Source organism: Fundulus heteroclitus, chromosome 3, assembly GCF_011125445.2.
Source record: "Fundulus heteroclitus isolate FHET01 chromosome 3, MU-UCD_Fhet_4.1, whole genome shotgun sequence".
NCBI lineage: Eukaryota > Metazoa > Chordata > Actinopteri > Cyprinodontiformes > Fundulidae > Fundulus > Fundulus heteroclitus.
This window is the reverse complement of record NC_046363.1, coordinates 39,041,852-39,065,383: the sequence shown is the minus strand read 5'-3', so window position 1 is coordinate 39,065,383 and position 23,532 is coordinate 39,041,852. Positions and strand designations below refer to the sequence as shown.

Below are 23,532 nucleotides of genomic sequence, written 5' to 3'. Positions count from 1 at the left end.
GCGAGAGACGCAGCGCGAGCCGAACACTTGGGACTCCAGTAAATTCTGACCAGACAGAAGCAGCCTGGTGATCAGAGTACCAGAGTCAGTATCTTTAAAACTCAAAAGGCTGCTGGTATGTGTGGTATGTTTCCACCAAACTGATCCCCACTAACTTATCTTCAGCCCAACTGCGTCTAATTCATTGTCCGACGTGTGGAAATTAGAATGAAAAAGAAGCAAAGTAGCCAAACCTTGTCTCACTACATCTTCTTTTCTCTCGGCTCCCCGCAGCCAGAGCTTAAACCAATTTTCACCCTTTGCAAAGCATCCTTGGCAACATGTCCTTGACAGTGTCGTAACCCCCCCCCCCCCCCCCCCCCACACCCTGTCTCTCAGAAAAATGTGTGTTTTTCTATCCAGGCGTCTTTGAGAGCTGGGTCCTATGACTGAGGCACCCCTGGTGAATATGTGTAAAACGCCTTAAAAGATATTTATCTTTATTGCAGTGGAATAATTTCACTGTAAAAATAGTAGAAAACGTCAACATTTAAGTACAGTAATTCACTTTGGGCCAAAATGTGACATGACGGGTGCTGCACCAGCCGTGGGGGTTTGTCCCTTTACATTGGAGCTAATGTTATTGTCTGAGCTGCTGTGGGTCTCCCTCTCTAAGGTTTCTGCCCTGTTTGTGTTCTAGGTGGCCTCCCTGTTTGCCTCCTACATCCTGGGCTACCTTGTTGCAGCGAAGATGCAGTCTATCCTTGTCACTCACATGGTACGGTAGATCCAAAGCTCTTCCTGCGTTAGTCAGTGAATCTGTTCTCTATGTTTTTGCTGCTTCATTTTTTTTTTTACTAATTTCTGCAGCTAATCAGCTTTGATTTGTCGATTTTTTATTTTTTTTTGAAGTGAAGGAAAGTATTTGTATAAAACCAAGCTTTTTCTCGGCTGGTGTCACCTGTTCCGGCTCAGTTCTTGCTTTCCCACTCGGCTCTCTCGGCTGAAAGAGTATCCCACAAGACAAGAGGACAGAACCGGCAGACACAGGGATGAGTTCCTTGGACATTAACAGTATCACTGCACACTGTTCCATTTTTACTTCAATAAACGGAGAAAATATGGGTATGCAACCGTTTGTGCCTCTGGTCCACATTCCTGTCGTCCTAATCCTCAGCCTTGCCTGGCTCTCAGCTGCTGTCTGTGGCCGCTACAGATAAGGAGAAGCTCCTTTGCGGTAAGATTGGGACAGGAAGGCATATGGCTGTGCATAATTTAGAGAGCTTGGCAATGACTTTGGTTTTGTCTGCTTAAATAGAAGTGACACAGTTTGATGTGTGCGTCCTCTACCGCATGCTCCGCTGCGTGTAGCAGATAATATGATTAGCGCTTAGCCTCTCAGGTGTTTGTTTGAATAATTAAAAAGCCCTCGAGTTGTCAGAATAAATACGGTTTCTGAATGCTCAAAAGCAAAAGTGATAAATTCATGTACATCCTCAGCTTTTTATGATAATAAATCAGACAATAGCTGCAACATTGTTTACTTATGGAGGCGTATTAAAAGAGCCCGGTAGAAATTGTTTGACATGCTTTATAGTCTGTGAAGTCAGATTTTCCTTAGAATAATCAACATTACCAAACATTTGAGACTCTAACCATTGAATATGTCTTTAAACGGGCACAAAATCAGAACCCCACCCAGGAGAAGGTTCCATACAAACACACCAGCCACTTTAGAAAGTACACCTTCTTAATAGGGACTGGCAACGCCGCTTTCTTGCAGAACTGCTTTGATTCTTCATGGCATAGATTCAACAAAGTGTTGGGAGAAATATCTCCAATATTTTGGTCCATATTGACGTGGTAGCATCACACAGTTGCTGCGGATTTGTCGGCTGCTGAACCCTGATGAGAATCTCCCATTCCACCGCCTCCCGACGATTTCAGTAGAGCAAACCTGTTGCCATGTCCAAGAAACCAGATTAAGATCATGTGAGCTTTGTGACGCGTTGCACCATGAGAAGATTGGTGCACTGGGGTCATAAATGGGTGGACATGGTCTGCAACAACACTCACCATGTTGTGGCCTTTTAATGAAGGTGCTCAAACCATCACACCACCAGCCTGACCCACCAACACTACACAGGGTGCATGGATCTATGTTTATGTTTACTCCAAATTCTGACTGTGGGTCTTAAAGGTATACTATGCAACCGGGGTTGATTTTCCAGCGAGGCTCCCCCCAGAGGGCGAAAGTAAAAGTGCACTGTCATAAAGATGCTCAGCTGTTCTGGTTCTCCGTCAAGCCAGGCGCGGTTGTTTTGAGCTTAGCAGACAGGCGAACGCAACGAAAAGTGGAAAAAACGGCAGTACAAACAATGACTAACACAGTGAAAGTATGAACATCAGGGTTTTTGTTTTTTTTTACCCAACATCAGGGTTTCCCGCAGCGCTATCTTGGCGAGGCGGCCGCTTCACCAAACTCACGCTACACCTCGCCAACATAAAAAAAAATAAATAAAAAAAATAAAATAATAATAATAGTAATAATAATAAAAAAAGAAATCGATATGCTTACATGTTTATTCTACGTTAACACGTGGTTCTTTGTTGTTGCTTTTGCGCGTGCATATAGTGAATGGCAGGGCAAAAACACATGGAGTTCTCGCCGTAAAGCAAGACCGACTCTCGCGGTCTTGCTTGAGACTTCTGTGTGTGCGGGCCGAGGGCTCCTGCAATTGCAAGTACGGTATTTCCCCCACAGATCACCAGGGCGGCCGAGAAAACCTTTGTCCGACCTGAAATGACTCATTTAATCATCCAAAACTGTATGGAACACATTAATTAACTGAAAAATGTTGCACAGTATGCCTTTAAAGTCGTAGCTGCAATTAAGACTCGTTGGACATCTTCACTCAATCTGTTACTGTTTGAGCTGCTTTTTGCTTTCTACCAACCCAAACCAGTCTGTCCATTCTCCTCTGACGCAACAAGGTGTTTTTGTCAACACAACCTCCAAATAAAAGCTCAGTTTTGTTGTAGGTTTTAGTTCTGGAGTGGTCTCTCCCCTTAAAGCCCAGGCGGACCAGGGTACAAACAGTTTCTCTAGAGACTAAAGAAGCCAGGGCAGTCGGGCTGTGATTGGCCACCTGTGAGAGCATAGATTGCTATTAGCGCCTTTGTAACGCATCCAAACTGGTTTAGGTTAGTATTATTTTCTCTCCGACTACAGTTGACGATTACAGTCTTGTACCTTCAATTGCAGAGCAGCCGTCTCAGTATGGAAGCGGCTTTTCCCTTTTCATAACCTGCTACAGTAATCTTAATGCCGCTTTATCAAATACCCACCGGCAGCCGCTAAAAAGCCCCTCAGTTCTAAGCAACCCCCGTTGGTAATCGGCGTCTGCATAATGGAGGGTGGTTCGGTTTTCTGCACTTAACTGGGATTAAGTTTTAAGACTTTGTTGAATGGGATTACTTTTTGCTGCTGGCCCTGAATTCACAGTTTAATGCATTGGTTAGATGCATTATTATCACTCCACAGGGAGATCCGTGAGCACCCTGCTGCTGTGCCGAGGCACTGAGAGTATTTTTGCAGACTGCTGTTTGTGTTTCTCTGGGTCTACAGGAAACCGCTGAAACGAGAAGTGTGTATAGTGAAGAGAAAATTGTTGGTACTATATTACCTGATATAACAAATGTTTTTTTAGAGAGAGCCACACAAAAGGAGGGAGCCATTCTCAAGTCCCCTAATCACCCACTTCATGGAGAATTTAAGCTCCTGCAATCTGGTTATAGATCCAGACAGCCTGAAGCAAGGACCAACAGATGGGAAGGGGGGGGAAAAAATCGTTATTACTCAGACAAGTTATTCAGATAAATTTAAAACTGGATGAGCTGTATTTGCGTTGTCGTTTTAGTCATGTTAATTGATATTTGTGCCAATGTTTTTCCTTGCGTTTCCTTTTCTGTTTTCCTGTTGAGAGAGTGTGTCAGCTTTTCACATCGCTGCAAGGCTAATTTCCCTACAGGGTCAATAATACAGTGATACTGTGTGGTATTGCTGTCAGCCTTAAAGTGTTATTTGGGACTACACGGACCGTTCGCGAACACAAAGCTACAGATTTCACTCTGAGGGAATATCAGGGCTTCAATAATCAACACTTCTTTCTCTGTGTTTTCCTCAGATCACACTCGGGGTCTGCTTCATCCTCATGTTTGGGAACTCCATGCTCCTCACGTCTTTTTACGCCTCCTCGCTCATTTCCATCTGGGTGAGTTCTCCGAGTCCTTTGTGCACGCATATAATTAACCGGAGCTGTGTTTGTGAGAATAAATGTATTTTATACAGAAACAGACTAAAAACTGGTGTTTTTTTTGTTGGTTTGTTTTTCTTTTAGGTCATCATTGCTTTAAGGGACCGGTTCATTCAGGTCTTCAAACCTGGCGTTGTCATCTGGGTGAGAGGAAATAACTTAATACTGTTTTTTTTTTCTACATTCTTACTAAATGTTGGGGTAGGTGCAGGGTTAGGGTACAAGGTTCAGACAGACAATGTCTCTCTTGGCCTCACAGAGCGTATAAGAATTTAACTATTGGCGAAAAACCACAAAACAAGATTACTGAAAGAGAAGATTAGTAAAGCACACAATGGTAAATGGCTTGATTTGTTCAGCGCTTTAACTCGTCCAGGGGTCTGCAGCCTGTGGCTCTGGAGCCACAAGTGGCTCTTTGGACCTTCCACAGTGGCTCTTAATGGCTACAAATTATATTTTTTTTATGGTGTTTAAATGTAATAATGATAATAAATGCAGGTTTTAGCAGTTTTTTCTTAGAATGATTGCTTTTAATTTTTTACAACAGAATGATGCTAAAAGTGCCAGTAATATTTAATTTTAAATCAATATCTTTTCATTATGTTGGAAACTATGATTTTTTTTTACATCATTATCCACAAATATTAACATCCCGTCCATCTTCGAAATAGACTCAAAATAGACATAAAAGGGTGTTTCTGTAAAGATGAAAACATATTTCCTACAGTAGATCTTTATCGAAAAATTAGAACTTGTCTTTTTTCAAAAGGCCAGGCAACATTTGCGGCTCTGAGCGAGTTTAATTCAAGTGGGCAAAATGGTTCTTTGGACTGTAAAGGTTGCAGACCCTTGAACCAGTCCAATGACCCCAAAGCACTTTACACTTCAGTCAGTAATTCACCCATTCACACCCTGACGGTGGTGAGCTATGCTAGTAGCCACAGCTGCCCTGGGGCAGACTGACAGAGGTGAGGCTGTCGTACGTCGGCGCCATCGGACCCACTGACCACCACCACAATGTCTTAGGAAGCACATGGGGGCAAGCTGAAGGATCGGGTGTTGGCTCAGCAGATGTGTTTGGTCCAGGTGTTCCAAAGCTGGTCCAATGGATGCTCCTCAGCAGGGAGGTGGGTCAAACAGTCAAACAGCCAGTCCTAGGGATGTGCTGCCACATTCACCACTGCCTCCAATGTGAGAGGCCATAACAGCTGTCTGCATGCCAGCTAGTTGTTTGGAACAGGTGTCAGGTGAAAAAAAAACACAACACCTATCTGTTTTACCATCAAAATGATATAAATACAGGCAGCTGGTAAACTTGTTACGGAGGTCGAAATGCAAGGGATTTAAAGGGAATTTTGATTAAATCCTTCAGCTACATGTATTTGATTGTGGAGGCGCCACACCAAAAGAAGTGCTGCTCTCGGTAGTGAAGGAAAACTGGAGACGACAGTCCAGTGGTACCAACTTAGCGACTGTCGCTTCATCTGGAGACTTTTCTCACCTGTATAGCAACTTTTATGTAAAAAAAAAAGCGATTAGAAACAAAACTAGTGACTTTTCTCTGTGTTTTTGGCAGCTTCATGTGAAAGCATAGCGTCTCAGGACAGCTGCTAGAGCTGTGCGAGTCTCCCTATTCCCTCAGCGCTGTCTCACAGCGCAATATAAATCTCCCCTTACTTTATATTCTTGAACCAACTGGTAACAATCCATAAACTCATGAATTTTGTAGGTTGTTAGCTTATTTAATTTGAGTTGAAAGTTTTAATCATTTGTATCGTTACTGTCTTTGTAACTTTTTTGATATTTTTGTGTTTCATCAAAATGAGTTTCTTGTAAATGAGATCACTCATCTTAATGAGACAACCTGTATAAATAAAGGTTAAATTTAAAAAAAAAATAATTGTTTTTAATAAAAAGGCAGTAAGATGAAATTTAAGATTTTCACACATCTTTACAAAACATTTATGGCAGCAAAGTATGTTCGCTTCGTTCTGTTAGAGGATTTAGTTGTTCCTAATGTGGCTAAATGTGACATTATAGTTGTTGCATTGAACATTAGTTTTAGTGCGCCTATTATTAATGAAACTACTTTAAAAAAGTGCTATCATAACCATCCGTCATGTGATGTAGTGCATGTAGGAAGTCACACTTATCGAGTCAAATCTATTAACAAACTAATGTGGTTAAAAACTGTCGCTTCGCAGCAAGAAGCTCCTGGCTTTGAATTCTGACATTTCTGTGAGGCGTTTCTATGTTCTCCCTGTGCGAGCGAGGGTTCTCGCCGGGTACTCCACCTTCCTCCCACAGCTGGAAGCCGTGCATGTTAGGTTAAATGGCCTCTTCAGACTGGCCTTAGATGTGTGTGCATGTTTGGATGGACCTGTGACTTGTCCCAAGTTGAACCCCCGCCGCTCACACGACCCTGCAGAGAATAAACGGCTGTAAAAATGGCCGGAGGACAAGAGTTTTCAGAAATAGACAAACACAAGAAGTGTCTGAAGTAGTAATAACAAGTCAGAAGTGGTTGATCTAATGCATGCAGCATATCCAGTGAAACCTGTTGGTAAAAATAATAAAGCCTTGGGCTGTTAGACATTTTCATTTTGGGATTGACTTGGGGAAAAAAGAAACGGCATTAAAAATTTAATATAGTTGCAGAAAAATGTTTCTCTGAGTCCAGCTCAGGCTTTTCTTTTTTATATTCTGACCTGTTTTTTCTTTCCTCTGCATTTTCATTTACTGTGATTTCTGTGGATTTTTTTTTTAGCAGGCCTGGTTTATATTAATTGTTTTAATTGTAGCTTTTGCTGTTGTTTTGTTGGTTAAAGCCAACGTTCAGTGTGATACAACACCTAACTCAAAAGAGTGGGAGGTGAAATGATGCAGATAATAATTAGTATATTATTGTAATAATAGTAGAGGATGTTTTCTATTAGCCTTACCTTATTACAGAGAGGCTTGTGTTACTAGTGCATGATGGATAATGTGTGTTTTTGTCAACAGGTCATGCAGGGCCTGGCTTGGGTCGGCTCCACGGTTCTGCTCAAATTTCTGCTTTCCACTGTATTCGGTGCCTCTGATGATGTAAGATACACAGTTTTCATGTTTAAAAGCTTCTACTTTTGCATTTGATGGAGATATTCTGACTCTATTAAAAGATTTTACTGTTACACTGCAAAAACAGATCTAAAAATAAGTAAAATGTTCTTAAAATGTGTGTTTTTGTCCTAGATTTGAGCAGGTAAATAATATTATCTGCCAATGGAATGAGTATTTTGACCCCTAAAATAAGGTAATTAGATATCCTGCACTTGAAATAAGATGCTGGAGATGAGATGTTCCTATTTTAAGTGCACAAATCTTATTCCGTTGGCAGATCATCTTATTTACCTGCTCACATCAAGGTCAAATGCACTCATTTTAAGAAAATATTGAAGCTGCAGTCTAGTAAAAGCTGCTCTGTAATGTTCGATGTGGGAAAAAGGAATCACAGAATATTTGGAAACCCGTTAAAAATGTAAAATAAGCTGCTGGGTTCTACATTAGAGTAGAACGGGCACGTTCTGTTTTGAACCAGATCTTTGTTATTTTTCCAGGCTCACATCAGTGGACTGATCAAGTCCAAATTCACAAGTTACAAAGACTTCCACACTCTGATGTACACCTGCGCCGCCGAGTTTGACTTCATGGAGTTTGAGGCAAGTGGAACCAAACCGTTTTATTTCATTAGCGCCGATGTTCATGTTTCTGCTGCTGAACGCTGGAATCTGATCAGGGGAACATTCAAGTCTTCGCTGGCAAACTGCGAATCTGAAGCAGCTCAGCGTAAATGGCTTCACTACAAAATGTCACTCGGTTTTCTTTTTAGATGTCAGAAATGTTGAAACGCCCGCTGCTTTGTGTCAGGGTTCAGATGAAAGCACATCTGTCCCGACAGGGAACAAAAAAAAAAAAAACCTGCAGCAGAACTTGACAGCTCGTTCAGAGCGGAGCTGTGTGCTGCACAATTATCTGATTTTGGTTAGAAGATCTGTAGACGGCACAGAGAGACTAATGGACGCTTTTCTGAAGTTTTAAGAGTGAACAAAAGACGGAGGAAAGCACGCTCGCTACTCTCCACACACGCTGTTCTTAAACCTTTTGCAGTACATTGTAATTCCTTACTTTGCAAGTATTTTTGTCATTAAAAGGCGTTTAATTTCAGACGCAGGATGTCTCACTTGATTTTGTAGTGAAAAAAGTTAACTTAGAAATTAAATATGGGTCATTTTTAAAAAAGTTTTTTTAAATGTTAATCTGTGTTGATTTATTTTGTCTTACCTCTTCAATATCTAGAGTTTAACCTTTTTCCTCTTTTGCTTTTTTTCTGGTTGTTTTTGCATTTAACATTTATTTACTGGACCGTTATGATTCCCATCAGAAGTTTATTTAGCCTGATCATCAGCATAAGGATCCTGTTTATTTTAGCCATTTTGCTATTTGATCTCTGCAATTATTCTTCAACAAACCACAACATTGATTTATAAAAAACAAAACAAAACAAAAAAACAATTGAAGGATCTGCAATAAGTTTATTGTAGATTTTTTTTCCCAAATCCGTGTGGGATTTAAATTCAACATGAAGACTGAATTATCCAAATGTAGCCCTAGTAACACTTTTTGTAGCCATCCATAAGCTTCTGGGATAATTCAGAAAACTGGTTGTCTTCTTGGCTGTTCAGCCTTTTTATCCATCTTTAATAGCAGTTATTGTGGCTTTGGAGTATCAGGTTGGAATAAGCAGTTGTTTTGGTTTAGACCAACCATCTAAAGTTGATTTGAGGTGAAGAAAGCTTTGGCCGGCCTCCTTTCTTATGCCACCCACTCTGTGAAATGCGCTGGCAGCGAAACAGACCATCATCATGATGCTCCCTCCGCCATGCTTCCCAGTCTTTACAGTGTGCCGGGGTTTAAAAGCCTCACCACAATTTCTCCAATCTTTCTTTAAACATCTTGATCTTCGTCTTACTTGATCCTGAAGCTTTTCTTCAGAAGGCATCTTGGCCATGTGGTGTAAGCGAGTCTTTGTGGGCCACCACCGGGACAACAGCTCGGGTGTTCCAGCAGGTTTCAGCTTTGATGGTTCCTGTTGTCCTTCCTGAAGTTTCTAACGAGCTTTATATTTCTCTAATGGGGCCCAATTGTTGCCAAATGCTTAAAACTTGGGACATAACTGGATTTTCCAACAGGACATTGATCCCAAACACTAAGCAGAATTGTTTTTTGGAACGAATAAAGCATCCAACATAAGTCATCTGGAGTTGCCAATCAATTAAAAGTTTAGACTGTACTGACTAAGTTCGTGCCAGGAAATGAGCTATCGAACCTGCCAAGAGGATTGGCCGAATATCCAGCAAGAATTATGCAAGAAGCTTGTTTATTGCTAATGAAATGATTATGGTGCAACTGTCAAATATCAGCAGAGATGCCTGTATTTACTGGAGCATTTTGGAAAATAAATAAAAAATATCTGGACCCAGTACTAGTTTTTCTTTTTAAAGCTACTGAAGTTGTTTGTTGCATAATCATTCCACACCGGCTCAAATAAATAATTAAAAGCCCAAATCCACCTATAAACATGAAAACTTTGCATTCATTTCATCTTGTAGAGAGGCTTAGATTGAGATTTAGTTTGATCAAAAGCCATCATATTTCTTTCCCTTCTCACTTCCTTATTCTATGTCTCTCCCTCAGACACCTGTACGTTACCTCAAAACGTTGCTGCTGCCCATCAACTTGCTGGTGGTGGCGCTCGTTGCAGCCAGGGTGAGTTCTGTCACGAGAAATCCGCAAAAATAAATTTATCATACAAAGTATTTCTATAAAATAAGAACAGCTTTTTTCCTTTTTCCTGTTTGTCTCAGTGGACTTTCACAATCACATGTGATAAAACTCACAAGGATGAGCTAAAGGGTGCAGTTTTACAGGAGGTTCATAGAAATTACTAAAACAAGACACTGATAGCAGCATATTACCGCAGAAATTATGCATACTGGAAGTTGAAGAATTTGATTCCGATTGGACATTTTAAACGATTGCTCAAAGGTTTGGAAATGAGATCTATGGTTTGTAACTGTTTTATGAAATTCTAATTTAGATAGATGTTATTGTAAACTGTAATGTAAATTGTAATGTAATCTTTTGCCGCTATCTTGGCCAGGACTCCCTTGAAAAAGAGATTGTTAATCTCAATGGGACTTTTCCTGGTTAAATAAAGGAATAATAAAAAAAATAATAATAATAAAATGCAAACACTTATGTTTTATATGAAATATATTACCATATTGAAGATTATTTTTGATTATATTAAAAATACCAAAAGGCATTTATGTTTGATCCGACATAAAAAGAAAGAAATAGGCTGTATCTAGCATTTTTATCGTCATCATCACCACTGTCATACTGTTTTACAGTTGAAGGAAAGGCTATTCCTCGTATTATAAGAATGTGGTGTACCTTTAATTAGCTGAGGTTAGAAAATCTTACCTACTTAGATACTAGGAATTAAATATTAGAGACTAAAGATAGATTCGTTAAAACACAGTTTGTAATTTTTGAACATCTTTTATTACCTTTTTTAAGTACTTTTGAAAGGAGGACCACATCAGATTGTGGTCAGTTAGAAAACAGGTAATAAATATATATATATATATATATATATATATATATATATATATATATATATATATATATATATATATATATATATATATATATATATATATGAAACTCATATATATGAGTTTCACTTTTTGTATTGAATTACTAAAACCAGTTAACCTTTTAATGAACTTCCAGGTTACCTGGATGTACCTGTACATGAAACCAACCAGGTTTTCCGTTCCCATCTGATCAGAAACGGTTTAGTTCATCCCGTTCATTTCATTCTAGTTCCAAACAGAACATCAGATTATCTGAATAAGCCAACAGATTGCATTGAGTCTTTCTCCACCCTGAGCGTGTTTTCTGCAGTTAAATGATCTCCTGTGTGTTTGCGAGATTATGTATGTAATCTGATCTGTATTAACTAACTAATGAAGGACGGCAAAGCTAAACTCTTCTGTAAAGTCACTGAGATTAGTGAGGAATTAAAGCTCTTCTCTGCAGCCTTATTCAATCGTTTGTAATTTTCAGAATTTCCTGGTGTGCGGCGTCATGAATTCAACATTAAGACGGTCAAGTGGTCTCACTAGAAACCCTGTACCGTTCTGTGCGACGCTGCACGCTGTCAGGCGTAAAGATGAAATCGCTTTTTTAAGCCTTGAAGCTGTTTCTGAGCAGAAAAAAAAACTGCTAGAGTACAGGAAACAGGTCGCATTGCCTCAGTTTGACACATCGACATGAATCTGGACGCTCTGCTGAAACTATTACACCCTCGCTTCTCCAAACTGTGAAAGGAAAACAGACATTTAATCCAGATTCTTGGATCACAAAGATTTTTCTTGATGGAAAACATAAAAGGAAACATATTTGGTGACTGCTTCTTGTAGTTTAATCTCATTATGCCCTACCCACGCTAAGCTAAGAATACCTAAATCATTTTGGCAGAGTAGGCAGTACACGAGAAAGCTGTTAAAGAGGGTTATTATTACAGAAAATATCCTATAAACTGCTGCAGCCATGACATCAAAGATCTCTTAATCCTAATTTGTCCTTCTCAGACGTTGCAGGATTTGTTTCGGACTCTGACACAAGAAGCAAAGACGTCTGCAAAGACGGAGGATGCTGATGAAGCTGCGGGGTGATTCTTCCTCTCTGCTTTTGATTTTATCTGTCCTCTTTGTCACGTTCAAAATATTCAGAGTAATCCCATTCAGATTTAGTTTTGATCCTCTTATAAGTGATTTTTGTCTCATTACTGTCTGTTTTGTGTTTCAGGTCTGATGTAGCTGCGAATGCAGAGGTAAGGATATCATGCCTTGCATCTCTTATACTTTTTAATTGTGTACAGATCGAGTCATTTCTTAGATCCCATTCTTCCTTTCCTGCAAGTCTGGTCCAAGAGGTTTCTCCTCTGCTTTGAAGTCTGCCTTAGTTTTGTCTCCCTAAGTGATTTTCATCCCTCTTGTCACTTCTCAAAAATGAAAAGCGGTTTGTCCTCGGCTGTGAAATCCTTCTCTACCTCCACTTTTTCATCTTCCTCCCAGCTGACTTGCGTAATTTTCAGTAACGTTGTTCCGACGTTCATCCACCACCGCGGATTCCTCACATAATGGCTTTTTTTTATTTTTTTGTGCAGAACGAACAGCGACCCATAAATTGGGTTAAAAAAATGCTAATTTCAGTATCCAGCTGCTGCAGTGGAACCCTTAGCCTTTTTTATTTTTTTGCACAAAATATTTCCAGTCATTAAACAAATGCTTAGGATAACACAAGTAAAGACAAAATGTGTTGTTTTTATTCTAAATCCACCCCTGTGTGAAAAAGTGATCGCCTCCTAAACCCAATATTGTCTAATATTTAAACACATTTGATGACCTGAAGGGTCCAACCAGGGTTTAGTTGTTTTAGGAGTGCCCTTTTGTAATCTGAATTTGGAGCCTTTGAATTAGAAAGCAGTCAAATTAAGCTTTCTAATAAACCTTTAGTAGCCTTGAAGCTTCATGTTCTGAAACCCGTTTTGCTCCTTTTTGGCTGAGGAACATGAAGCAGGAAATGAAGAATTAGCTCAGCACTCCATTAACGCAGGTTAAAGCTGAATTAGTTCACTATTCACTGTTACATTCATTTAGCAGTTTTATTGTGGGTACTCTTATGCTTTACTGTAATAGAATATAGATTTTATTGGAGCTTATCAAAGCCTCCCGCTCTGCTGAGATTTAGCCGATGTTTTTCTTATATAAAAGCTATAAAGGCACGGTGTCGTGACATTCTGACTTCTCTTGATCTTCTGCAGTGAGCTGCACTGAACCCGAGGCAGAAGCATGCACTGCATACAGAAATGGGCCTGCAGGCACAACTCTGCATATATTTTTCATTTATAATGGCTGAAGAAATAACGTTGTTTATTTATTTTTAATAGAGTTTTTTATGTTTGGTTTGTGTTTGACGGCTAACCTTAAAGGAAAGCCCCCGGGGTGTATCCTGCTCCAGATAGGAAATGTTTTTTCTGCATAACATTATCTGGTTAGGTCCTAGAAGTCCTCGTTTTCCTGAAGTTCCCAAAACAGGAAGCTTTTTGTTTTTATATTATAGTTTCTGTATTTTGAAAGCATGGACAGTTGTGGATGTCGTCGTAAACTCCTTTCTCTGTGTGAATTTGCTATTCTGCAGCTGGTGTACCACAGCTTACAGCTGGTAGCCTTCACCGTCCTGGCCATCCTCATCATGCGCCTGAAGCTCTTCCTGACGCCGCACATGTGCATCATGGCGTCGCTGCTCTGCTCCCGACAGGTGTGCCTCAGCAAGCAGAAAAAACAGAAACCGGCTCCTGAACAACGCTGTTGTCTCTGTGTTCGTTGTCCCAGCCAGAGTTCCTACAGAACAGCTTTACTGTCCCGCTCCGCCAGATGTTTAACTCTGCCAGGAACAGTACAGCGATCATGTGTCACCTAAAACATTCAAAGCTTTATCATTCACTTTTAAATGTATATCTGAATCGACACGCAGAGCTACTGCTTTCAGTAAACTTCCTGGTTTTAGTATTCTCTGAAATTGTTTGCACATCAATTTGAGTAACTACATTTAAAAAGTTATTCACTATTTGTGTTTATTTCTAACAATTATGGCTTAACGCTTTTGAAAACCCATGGAAACACTCTAGCGGCAGGGTAAGCTCAATCAGCTGGCTCTTTAGTTAGTGCTACAGCCGAGCATTTTAACTCAGGTGAAAGGAAAAGGTTTACAAGCAAAGCCGCTACACTGCAAAAACGGAACTTAAAATAAGTAAAATGTTCTTAAAATTTGTGTATTTGTCCTTGATTTGAGCAGGTTAATAAGATGGTTTGCCAATGGAACAAGATTTTTGCACTTAAAATAGAAACAACTCATCTCCATCATCTTATTTCAAGTGCAGGATGTCTAATTGTCTTATTTTAGGGGTCAAAATACTCATTCCATTGGCAAATAATCTTATTTACCTGCTCAAATCAAGGACAAATACACTAACTTTAAGAACATTTTACTTATTTCCAGATCAGTTTTTGCAGTGTAAGCACAACCTTGAAGGACAGTGAAGCAAATGTTAAAGGTATATACTGTGATCGTACGCATGCATTACATGGGCAAGCTTCTCTACAGGCAGATATTTCTGCACTGGTCTAATCTAAGGTTGGAATTTAATTTTTCAAATTAGGTTTTTTTATTAAGCCAGAAACAATTTCTGTCTTTATACAATTTACTATCGGCAATGTTGGAATTTAATCACTGAAAGAGTTTCATATTTTTTAACGGCGTTGAGAACCCAGCTGTATGTTGAGCATCAAAATGCGCTCTCCTCATCCTCTCTCCAGTTGTTTGGTTGGGTTGGTGAGAAGTTCAGGCACCAGGCTGTGGTGTTTGGACTCGTGGCCATGATGGCGGTCCAGGGAGTGGCCAACCTGCAGGCCCAGTGGGCGATCATCGGAGAGTTCAGCAACCTGCCGCAGGAGGAGCTGCTGAACTGGATCCAGGAAAGCACCCGTCCCGGTGCGTCACGGCAAAATGCCCCCTCTGGCTTCCGTAGATGTTTTTAAGCTTCACGGTAGAAAGTACAACGTGGAGTTCTTCCACATTAAGATGGGTCTGTGGTTCCGATATTAGTTGTAGTTTTGTCACGGTTCTCTGTGTGCTCGGTGTAGATTCGGTGTTTGCCGGAGCCATGCCCACCATGGCCAGCGTGAAGCTTTCCACGGGGCGGCCCATCGTCAACCACCCCCACTACGAAGACGCTGGCCTCAGGTCAGTTTGGCTGCGCTGGCTTAAACATTTTACCATCCCGACAAAACACATCTTCACGTTTCTGATGTGAAACCAACAGTTTCACAGGGCCTTGCAAAAGGATTCCCCTCCTCCCGGCATTTTTTTTTTGTGTTGTTGCCTCACACCACGGAAATGACCTGAACAGTGTGAGAGTTTGAACCGTTTTAATTTACAGAACATGGAGGTGTGTTTATACCGAAATTTGACACTTAGACTGCACACAGGTGGACTTAATTTCACCAGTTATGGGACTGTTGAAGGTAAGTAGTTGCTGCAGAACTTTTTTATGGGCTTCATAGCAAAAGGGAGTGGATACATGTGTCAACTTTAATTTCTTATTATATATTTACTAGTGCTGTCAAACGATTAAACATTTTAATCGCATAATGTCGATAGTTAACTCGAGATTAATCGCAAATTAATTGCATATTTTATCCTTTTATTTCTGAAAGTGTAATAGCCTGTTTGGGCATTTTAATGTGCAATTTTGCAATAAATGACACTAATAAAATACATGCTTGTACAAAACATATTTTTATGTTATTTTTCAAGCACTTTTCAGAATTGGAATGAAAACATCCTGGTGCCACATGTTAAACTCTGGACTATAATGGCTAAATGACTAATCATGACGCCCTGATGTTTACACCATGTGTAAACAAATGTGTAAATAAATACCTGTTTTCATGCCGATATATATATTTTTTGCCTCTTAAACAAAGATAGACATGGTATTCTGCACCAACTAATCTACTTTCAGCAGTTATCACCGGTTATTGCACCGTAAACTGCAGAAAATACGAGCAGAGTTGCTCTGACTACCGTCGGCTCCTATGGCGGAGGGAGATTTCAGCTGGATACACTCAAATGTAGTGCAGGCAGGTCTCATAATAATCCCTATTTCGTCACTTATTTTAGAGCCCAAATAAGCGATTTCACTTTCAGAAACGTGCCCAAAAAAAAAACGCAACCCGTGACTCATGAAATTTAGAAGCGCTTTTAGAAAAAAGAAGCCCAAAGTTGCATATGTCCGAGGGTAAAAGAAACTTTGTTCTTCAGGCCCGGCTGCGGGTCTGTCTTGCTAGTTTTCTAGCACTCTTGAAACTACGGAAAGCGCCGAGGGTAAAAGAAACAGTCCGGAGAGCGCGGCGGGGGGAAAAACATTAGGGCGCTTAACGCCGACAAAAAAATTGTCGGCGTTAAAATGGGTTTGCGTTAACGCCGTTAATAACGCGTTTAACTGACAGCACTAATATTTACTCATTTCACTTCCCAAACTTAGACTATTTTGTGCAGATAACATAGACAAAAAGCCAAGGAGGGTGAATACTTGTGCAAGGCACTGCAAAAGTATCAACATTGAGTGTTGCTTTAATCAATTGTTCTTCACAGGGAGAGAACCAAGCTGGTTTATTCCATGTACAGCCGCATGTCTGGAGAAGCTGTGAAACAGAACCTGATGACTCTGGGCGTGGACTTCTTCATCCTGGAGGATTCCTGGTGCACCAGGCGAACCAGGTGAGCTCAGGCCCACCTGCACAGTCCCCTCCTCTCTGGTGGTCGGCGGCGGAGGCGTGGGGAGAGGAGTCTGTCCTCATTCCTGTCTCTGTTCTTCAGGCCCGGCTGCAGCATGCCAGAGATCTGGGACGTAGAGAACCCGGAGAACGTCGGTAAAATTCCCTTCTGCACCCACTTGTCCAGGAACTCGCGGCCCTACTTCAACACCGTCTTTTCCAACGACATCTACAAAGTCCTCAAAGTCTCCAAAGATCTCAGATAACGGCGTTGGACAAACAGGACCAAACCAAATCAGCTTTTATCCAGCTCTTTTTTTTTTTTTTTTCTTCTTCTTCTTCTCTTGTCGCACACTTCGGTTTCTGTTCTTTCTTCCCGCATCTCAAACAACTCATTATTTTTTGGTACAGGTGTCACCGTCTCTCATTTAGCATGTTGCTTTGGCTCCGGTCTGATTATTCCTTGTTTTAAAGGATGCATCCGTATTTTCCTGCGTTTTTTTTTTTTTTTTTTTTTTATCGCTTCAGCCGTAAACTGTCAGTGATGTCCACATACTGTGAAGCAATACCCAAAAGAAGCTGATTTCCTCTGTCGTTATGCACAGTGAAAAGGTTTTCCTGTAGTACAGTATTTTCATAATTTATTGTGTGAGCAGTTTTATGCAACTTCAAGATTTTAGGATGTCTCTATTCAGAGGCTTTTTTTAAAATCTTATACATATCATACAGTGTTAGACAATTTCACACGAGAAGGGAGCCCTTGTCAATTTTGTTGTTATCCGGAAGTTTTTTTAGGGATGAATATGGTTAAGAAAATGTATTTCTTTAAGCTGCCCTGGCACAACTTTTTATATACTTGTTTTGTAAAATACTGATGTTTAGCCTTTTTAAAACGGTTCTTGTTGTGTTTCTTGAATTACTGTTTGTTGCCAAAATGAAGTCTTGTTATTAAAGCTGCATATTCAGGGTACTCCACCTCACAACAGACCTTTTTATTTTTATTTATTTTTGTTATTAAAGCCAATTAATAAGTCGGGTTTTATTTTTTTAAACGAATCAGCATTAACATATCCGTTTCCTTCCCGTAAATATATCCACCCCGACATAACAACTGATGTTTACTTCCATCTCGTTAGCGTTGGTGTGGAAGGTTGTCCCTGTGGTATTTGCTCAGGCAGGCGATGGTGATGCAGAGCAGGACTGTGGAGTGTTTTACTGACACAGAGAGGCGTTGTCGGCACTATGGCTGTTTCTTTGTGTTGTTTAAAGGGTAGGGAATTATATTAGTAAATTTCAACCATAACTGCAATATTAATACCATGTATTGCTAGATGCATTCGCTCACCTAGCCAAATAATGACAATCAGGTGTTCCAATTACTTCCATGGCTGCAGATGGTTAAAATGAAGCACCTAGAGCTCCAGGCTGCTTCTACAAACGTCTGTGAAAGACTGGGTGGCTCCAGTGTAGTTCTGTGATAGGATGCCGCCCTGGGCAACAAGTCCGGTCGTGAAATGTCCTCGCTCCGAAATATTCCCAGGTCAACTGTAAGTGGCATTATAACAAAGTGGAAGTGATTGGAAACAACAGCAGCTCTGCCACAAAGCGTTAGGGGTGGGGACAGTGGATGCTGAGGTGCGTGGTGCACAGAGGTCAACTTTCCGCGGAGTCAATCACTGCACGCCTCCAAGATCTATGCGGCCTTCAGATCGGCTCAAGAACAATGCGTAAAGAGCTTCATGGAATGGGTTTCCATGACCGAGCAGCTGCATCCAAGCCATACGGACCGAGGGCAACGCAGAGTGTCGGATGCAGACGTGTAGAGCCACTGGGCTGTAATTTCAGGTCTGAACGGTTCCGATGTCCTTCCCATCACGCCGGATCACTTTTAACACACCACACCTATCATGAACCTCTCGTTAGATTATTTTAAGAGAGATCCCAATAAGCCGGGGTTCCTTTAGATTGGATCGGGGGCAAAATCAGTCATACTGTGCCCATGTCATTTATACATTTATAAATGTCACAGTTCCAAACTAAATACTTAATTAACAATTAAAATATTTAGTTTTGAAACTAAATATTTCCTTTCCAAACTAAATATTTAATTTTTAAATTAAATATTGAATTAAATATTTAATTTTCAAAATAAATGTTTCATTTACAAAAACTAAGTATTTAATTAGCAAGTTAAACATTCAGTTTCCAAACTAAATATTTAATCAGCAAATTGCATATTTAATTTGCAAACTAAACATTTAACTCCCGAACTAAATATTTAATTTATATAAATATTTAGCTCAGTGTTTAGCAATCTAAGTTTATGTTATCTAAATATTTTACTTGGTTGAAAATGTTTAGCTAATATGCAAATTGCCTTGCCGATAAGCGGAAATGGACTACCAAAATAAAAGCTGGATCTTGCTATCTCCAACTGCTGCCTGACGATACTGGATCGCTTCAGTCGTCACTTATAACTTCATTTATCATCGATCCTTTTCCTCTCAATTTGCCCAGAATTGTAGCCAAAATCAGGACGAGTCGTTTTAATGGCGATAAAACGATTGGTCGTCCCCGATTTCCAGACTGAAGTCAAGTGAGCCGACATTAACGTTTAGCTTCGCGCATACATGGGGCATTACGGTAGAAGAGCAGTAAGTGTGGCCTTAAAAAGGTTGCAGAAATAAAGAGAAACGGAGAAGCATAACCCTTAGAAAATGTATATTTATTATAAAACTATTACCTTCACACACTTATACTACAAACAGAATAAATGTTTCATAATTTTACTGTAGATTTTTGGAGAAATACCAAGTAGATGTAGAAGCCGACTCATTTTCAGGAATTTATTTCTCCAAAATGCTAAGAGGTGACAACAATCTGTTCATATTAGTCAAGCAAACTTTATTTATAAGCACTTTAAGAACAGCAGAACTGACCAAAGTGCTGAACAAATTTAGATAGGATATGTAAACACATAAAAGATGTTTCAAGCAACTAGAGTAAAATACAACATAAGACATAAAAGATGTGATAAGAAACTGGAATAAAATTAATAAAGTAAGCCCAGTCGTGCTCCAAAAGCTAATGAGAAAAAGAGTGGTTTTAGAGCAGATTTAAAAATAAATAGTGAAGAGGCCTGGTTGATGTATAATGACACTAATATTATTTTAAAGAGTCACTTAAACAATAACTAGCATAAATATTTCATCATTGCACTGTACATCTTTGGAGAAAAACCAGGTCAAAATTCTACATAATGCCAGTCCAGAAAATGTGTTTCACTCATTTTCAGGAATTTATTCCAAATTTTTAAGCAGGTTAGGTTTTACTGTTTGGTGGTCAATCCACGCAGACTGCAGTGGGACCGTGGGGTGTGATTACTTTCCGTTTATGTGATCTCAGATCTGTTTCTCAATAAAAGTGCTGGAACTTCATCACTCCACCGTTTCCTTATACAATAACTCTAGGAAGTCAGTTATTGTTTAGAAGTCCGACCACACCCTGATGATGCCAGGAGCTGAAAAACAAATAAAAACAAAAAGATCCCACACCAGAAGTATGCAGCAGCTAAAACATTTATTTAGAACAGCTGAAAAATAACATCTAGTTCCTTTGAAGTGTTTGACATCAACATTAACTTAGCTTCCAAACCACCAGAGCCAGGGGCTTCTGTCATAGTCATAGGGTTGTCCAAAACCCATTTTATTATTGTTATTAAAGAAAAAAAAATGTTTCATTAATTTCGATATGTAGGTAAACTTGATTTATTCCCTTAGTATTAATCAAGTTACACTATATCCATAAACAGCTAAAATATGACCAATTCAAACATGAAGATTAACTGCAGAACATAACAGATTTGACTGATAACATTAATCTCACCAGATATCCAGATACTTTTTATACCACAGCTATTAATCTGTGAAGGGCTGCTGGCAGGCCGGTGTCTATCTCCGGTAAAGATTTGTTTTAAAGACTACACCTTAGGTAATCACAAACAAAACATATTTATTTTTCTTTAAATATCCAGGAAATTTCAGAAATATGTATTATGGTTATAGTATAAGTGACCATTTAAGATAATATGCATAAAGTGTATTAGGATTTTGGAGAAATAAATTCATGAAAATTAGTCAAAAGCATGTCCTAGATTGCCATTATAAGGAACTTTGACTGTTTACAGTAACATTACGAAATATGTATTGTTATAGTATATTTGCATGAAAGTAATTGTCAAACTGTCAAACATTTTCTGAGGGTAAACCTGACATTTCTATCGTTTTCGCCTGCAAATGCATCCCTACTGGTCTGTTACCGTAATGCACCATGTATGCGCGAAGCGAATCTTTAACGTAGGCTGTCATGAAACCGTATTTTCAAGTGTCGGCTCACTTGACCGCAGTATTTCACTGTAGTCCTTAGTTTTAAAGCACGGTTCCGGTTAAAACTGTCCTTGGAAATGTCTTCGATTTTAGCGTATGAATTGGAGCAACAGCTGACAGAAGCAGCGTCGCCCACACGGTAAGCCTTGGCCCCCCTCACACCCCCCAAATCCCGATTTAATTTGAGAAATCTGATCACCTTAATCTACAGCAGCATCTACAGCTGCCACAGAGACACTCAACCAGCAACAGGTTTGTGACCCAGCCGGGATAAAACGGGTTTCATCAGCAATCATGACTGAAGCGATTCAGTCTCGCCACGAGCAGCAGGAGTTTATATAGAGATGGCAAGACCCAGCTTTTATTTTGGTAGTCCACTTCCGCTTATCGGCAAGTGAATTTGCATTAATAAGACAAAAACACCAAAATAATCCTTAGTGAACATTTTTTTTAGTGAACATTTTTTTTTTAACCTACCGGTGACGGGTCTTTCTCTCTGCTGAGGCGCTGTGTGTCAAACTCCGCTTTTTGAAAAAATAACCCAATTTTTCTTCTTACATGCTAAATAACCCAAAATAATAATTTTACATATTGCACCCCATGAATAACTGATGGTCAATCATCTTTGTCAGAATGTGGCTTCAATCCTGAAAATTGACAATTTTCTTATAGGTCTATAATTTGTGCCTACCTCACTTTATATCATATAGGCTATATTTATATTTTAAGTTGAAATAAGGGGGCATCTTTTAAGTGAAGAAATGTGTTGTAGCCCTAACCATGTGTGTGAGAATATAAAAGGAAATTTAGAGCTGGAAGTCTCAATTTGATATTTCCTTCTGTACAGTTTAATAATCTTGTGGGTCTGACTGAAACACCTTTAAACTACTAAAACTGAGCGCAACTCTAACATCCCTGACAGCGCGATAAAAAGCTGGCTGTTAAAGATTTGCTGTGTCACCCATGTTATTAAAAAGCTGCTGTGGGAAAAAAAAAATACAAGCGTCATTGTTCAGAACAAAGCGTCCCCTCGTGTTAGAAAAGCATGTGCGGGCTGAGATTAAGATAAAGCAATGACAGCAACAGAAAATGGCAATGCTTCAAAATATTTCCATAAATGATAAGACATGTCATCTGATCAGCCTCTGCTGAGTAGCTCAGGTCTAGAGCAGTGGTCTCCAACCTTTTTAAAAATCCTTCACTTAAAAAGACAAATCTGTAAAACTACTTGATACTCAATTTTGGACAGGTCACTTTATGTCCTGACCACAGCCTCCACACTTGGCAGGGTCAACCAACTTTTTTATATGTATATTTTATTTCATATTCTGTAGAGGCAGGATCACTGTGAGGTTACTGCCTTAAAGTCCCTGTCCTTCAAATAGGATTTAAATACATTGTGAACTGCACCAGAGAGGCTGAACCACTGTTCCTGGCTTTGTAACAGAATGGAGGGATCAAATGCTACAGAGGTACAATACCAGTGCTGTGGTTCTTCCAGTCTGCATTTAAACATGTCATTGTACAGTAGGCCAAATCTCCCCTTTATCTTGCTAATAAAGGGAAGATTTGAGATGGTCCAGCAGTAGTAGTACTAGTTGGTCCTCTCTGGAATTGTAGCATTGAGAGCTTTACTCTAAAAAGTGTAGCATTACTGCTTTTCTCATAGTGCCCTGCTTAATTTAAATGTGCAAAAAGCTTCATTTTATTCTGGGACTATTATTCAATGGACACATTAAGGGGGTAGATGCAACGCAATGCTTAATGGGTGAAAAGGACAGAAGCACATATCCACTGAATCTGCTTCTACACCTGCAGAGAGATGTAGAAAGAACAGCAAAACCAACTGAGAAAATATTACAGGTACAAACGTCTTGATAACCTCACTTAAGAATATACAGTATTTGATGCAAGATATATAAATAGACATTGCACCCACGTACCTGTAGGTTTTTGCGAGAGTGCACTTGTGTATAAAAGGTTTATCCATATGAAAAATGCCAAAAAATGGTGGTGAGGAGCCAAAGGAGCCCCTAGAGTGCTGAGTCAGAAACCGGGGAAACCAGAACCCCAGATGCCAGAAAGGACCCTCGGAGTAGAGGGGCCAAGAGGGACCACCACCTCCCCCATCCCAGGGAAGAGCAGAGAGGAACCCAATCCCCCCCCTCCTCAAAAGCCAGAGTGCCGAAGTCCCTGGGAGCTGTGGCGACGAGCCCGTGGACTCCGCCGGCAGGAAGCTACACTGGAGCGGATCCAGACATAGCTCCCCCTACAGAGCCACGGGGGCCAAGGCCTTGTGAAGCAGCCACCAGGAGTGAGTAAGCACACACCCGAACACCCGGACACCAAAGACCACCAACGCACCAGCGGGTGAAGGCGCCTGTCAACAGAGGGGAGCCG

At 40.1% G+C, this 23,532-nt stretch overlaps 1 protein-coding gene across 2 annotated transcripts in view; it reads left to right on the top strand.

The window, feature by feature from the left end:
- dpy19l1l (dpy-19-like 1, like (H. sapiens)) overlaps positions 1-17,727 on the top strand; it is a 33,072-nt gene extending 15,345 nt beyond the window's left edge. The window contains exons 10-22 of one of the 2 annotated variants that reach the window (XM_036135359.1): positions 680-757; positions 4,167-4,253; positions 4,380-4,439; positions 7,299-7,379; positions 7,892-7,993; positions 10,029-10,100; positions 11,996-12,075; positions 12,213-12,237; positions 13,608-13,727; positions 14,786-14,960; positions 15,113-15,212; positions 16,626-16,751; positions 16,851-17,727. In XM_036135359.1, the coding sequence (XP_035991252.1) occupies positions 680-757; positions 4,167-4,253; positions 4,380-4,439; positions 7,299-7,379; positions 7,892-7,993; positions 10,029-10,100; positions 11,996-12,075; positions 12,213-12,237; positions 13,608-13,727; positions 14,786-14,960; positions 15,113-15,212; positions 16,626-16,751; positions 16,851-17,013 (1,269 nt within the window). In that variant the 3' untranslated portion in view covers positions 17,014-17,727. The remainder of the gene's footprint in view (positions 1-679; positions 758-4,166; positions 4,254-4,379; positions 4,440-7,298; positions 7,380-7,891; positions 7,994-10,028; positions 10,101-11,995; positions 12,076-12,212; positions 12,238-13,607; positions 13,728-14,785; positions 14,961-15,112; positions 15,213-16,625; positions 16,752-16,850) is intronic. The other variant, XM_036135360.1, reaches the window with a different exon arrangement.
- Positions 17,728-23,532: the final 5,805 nt, after the last annotated feature.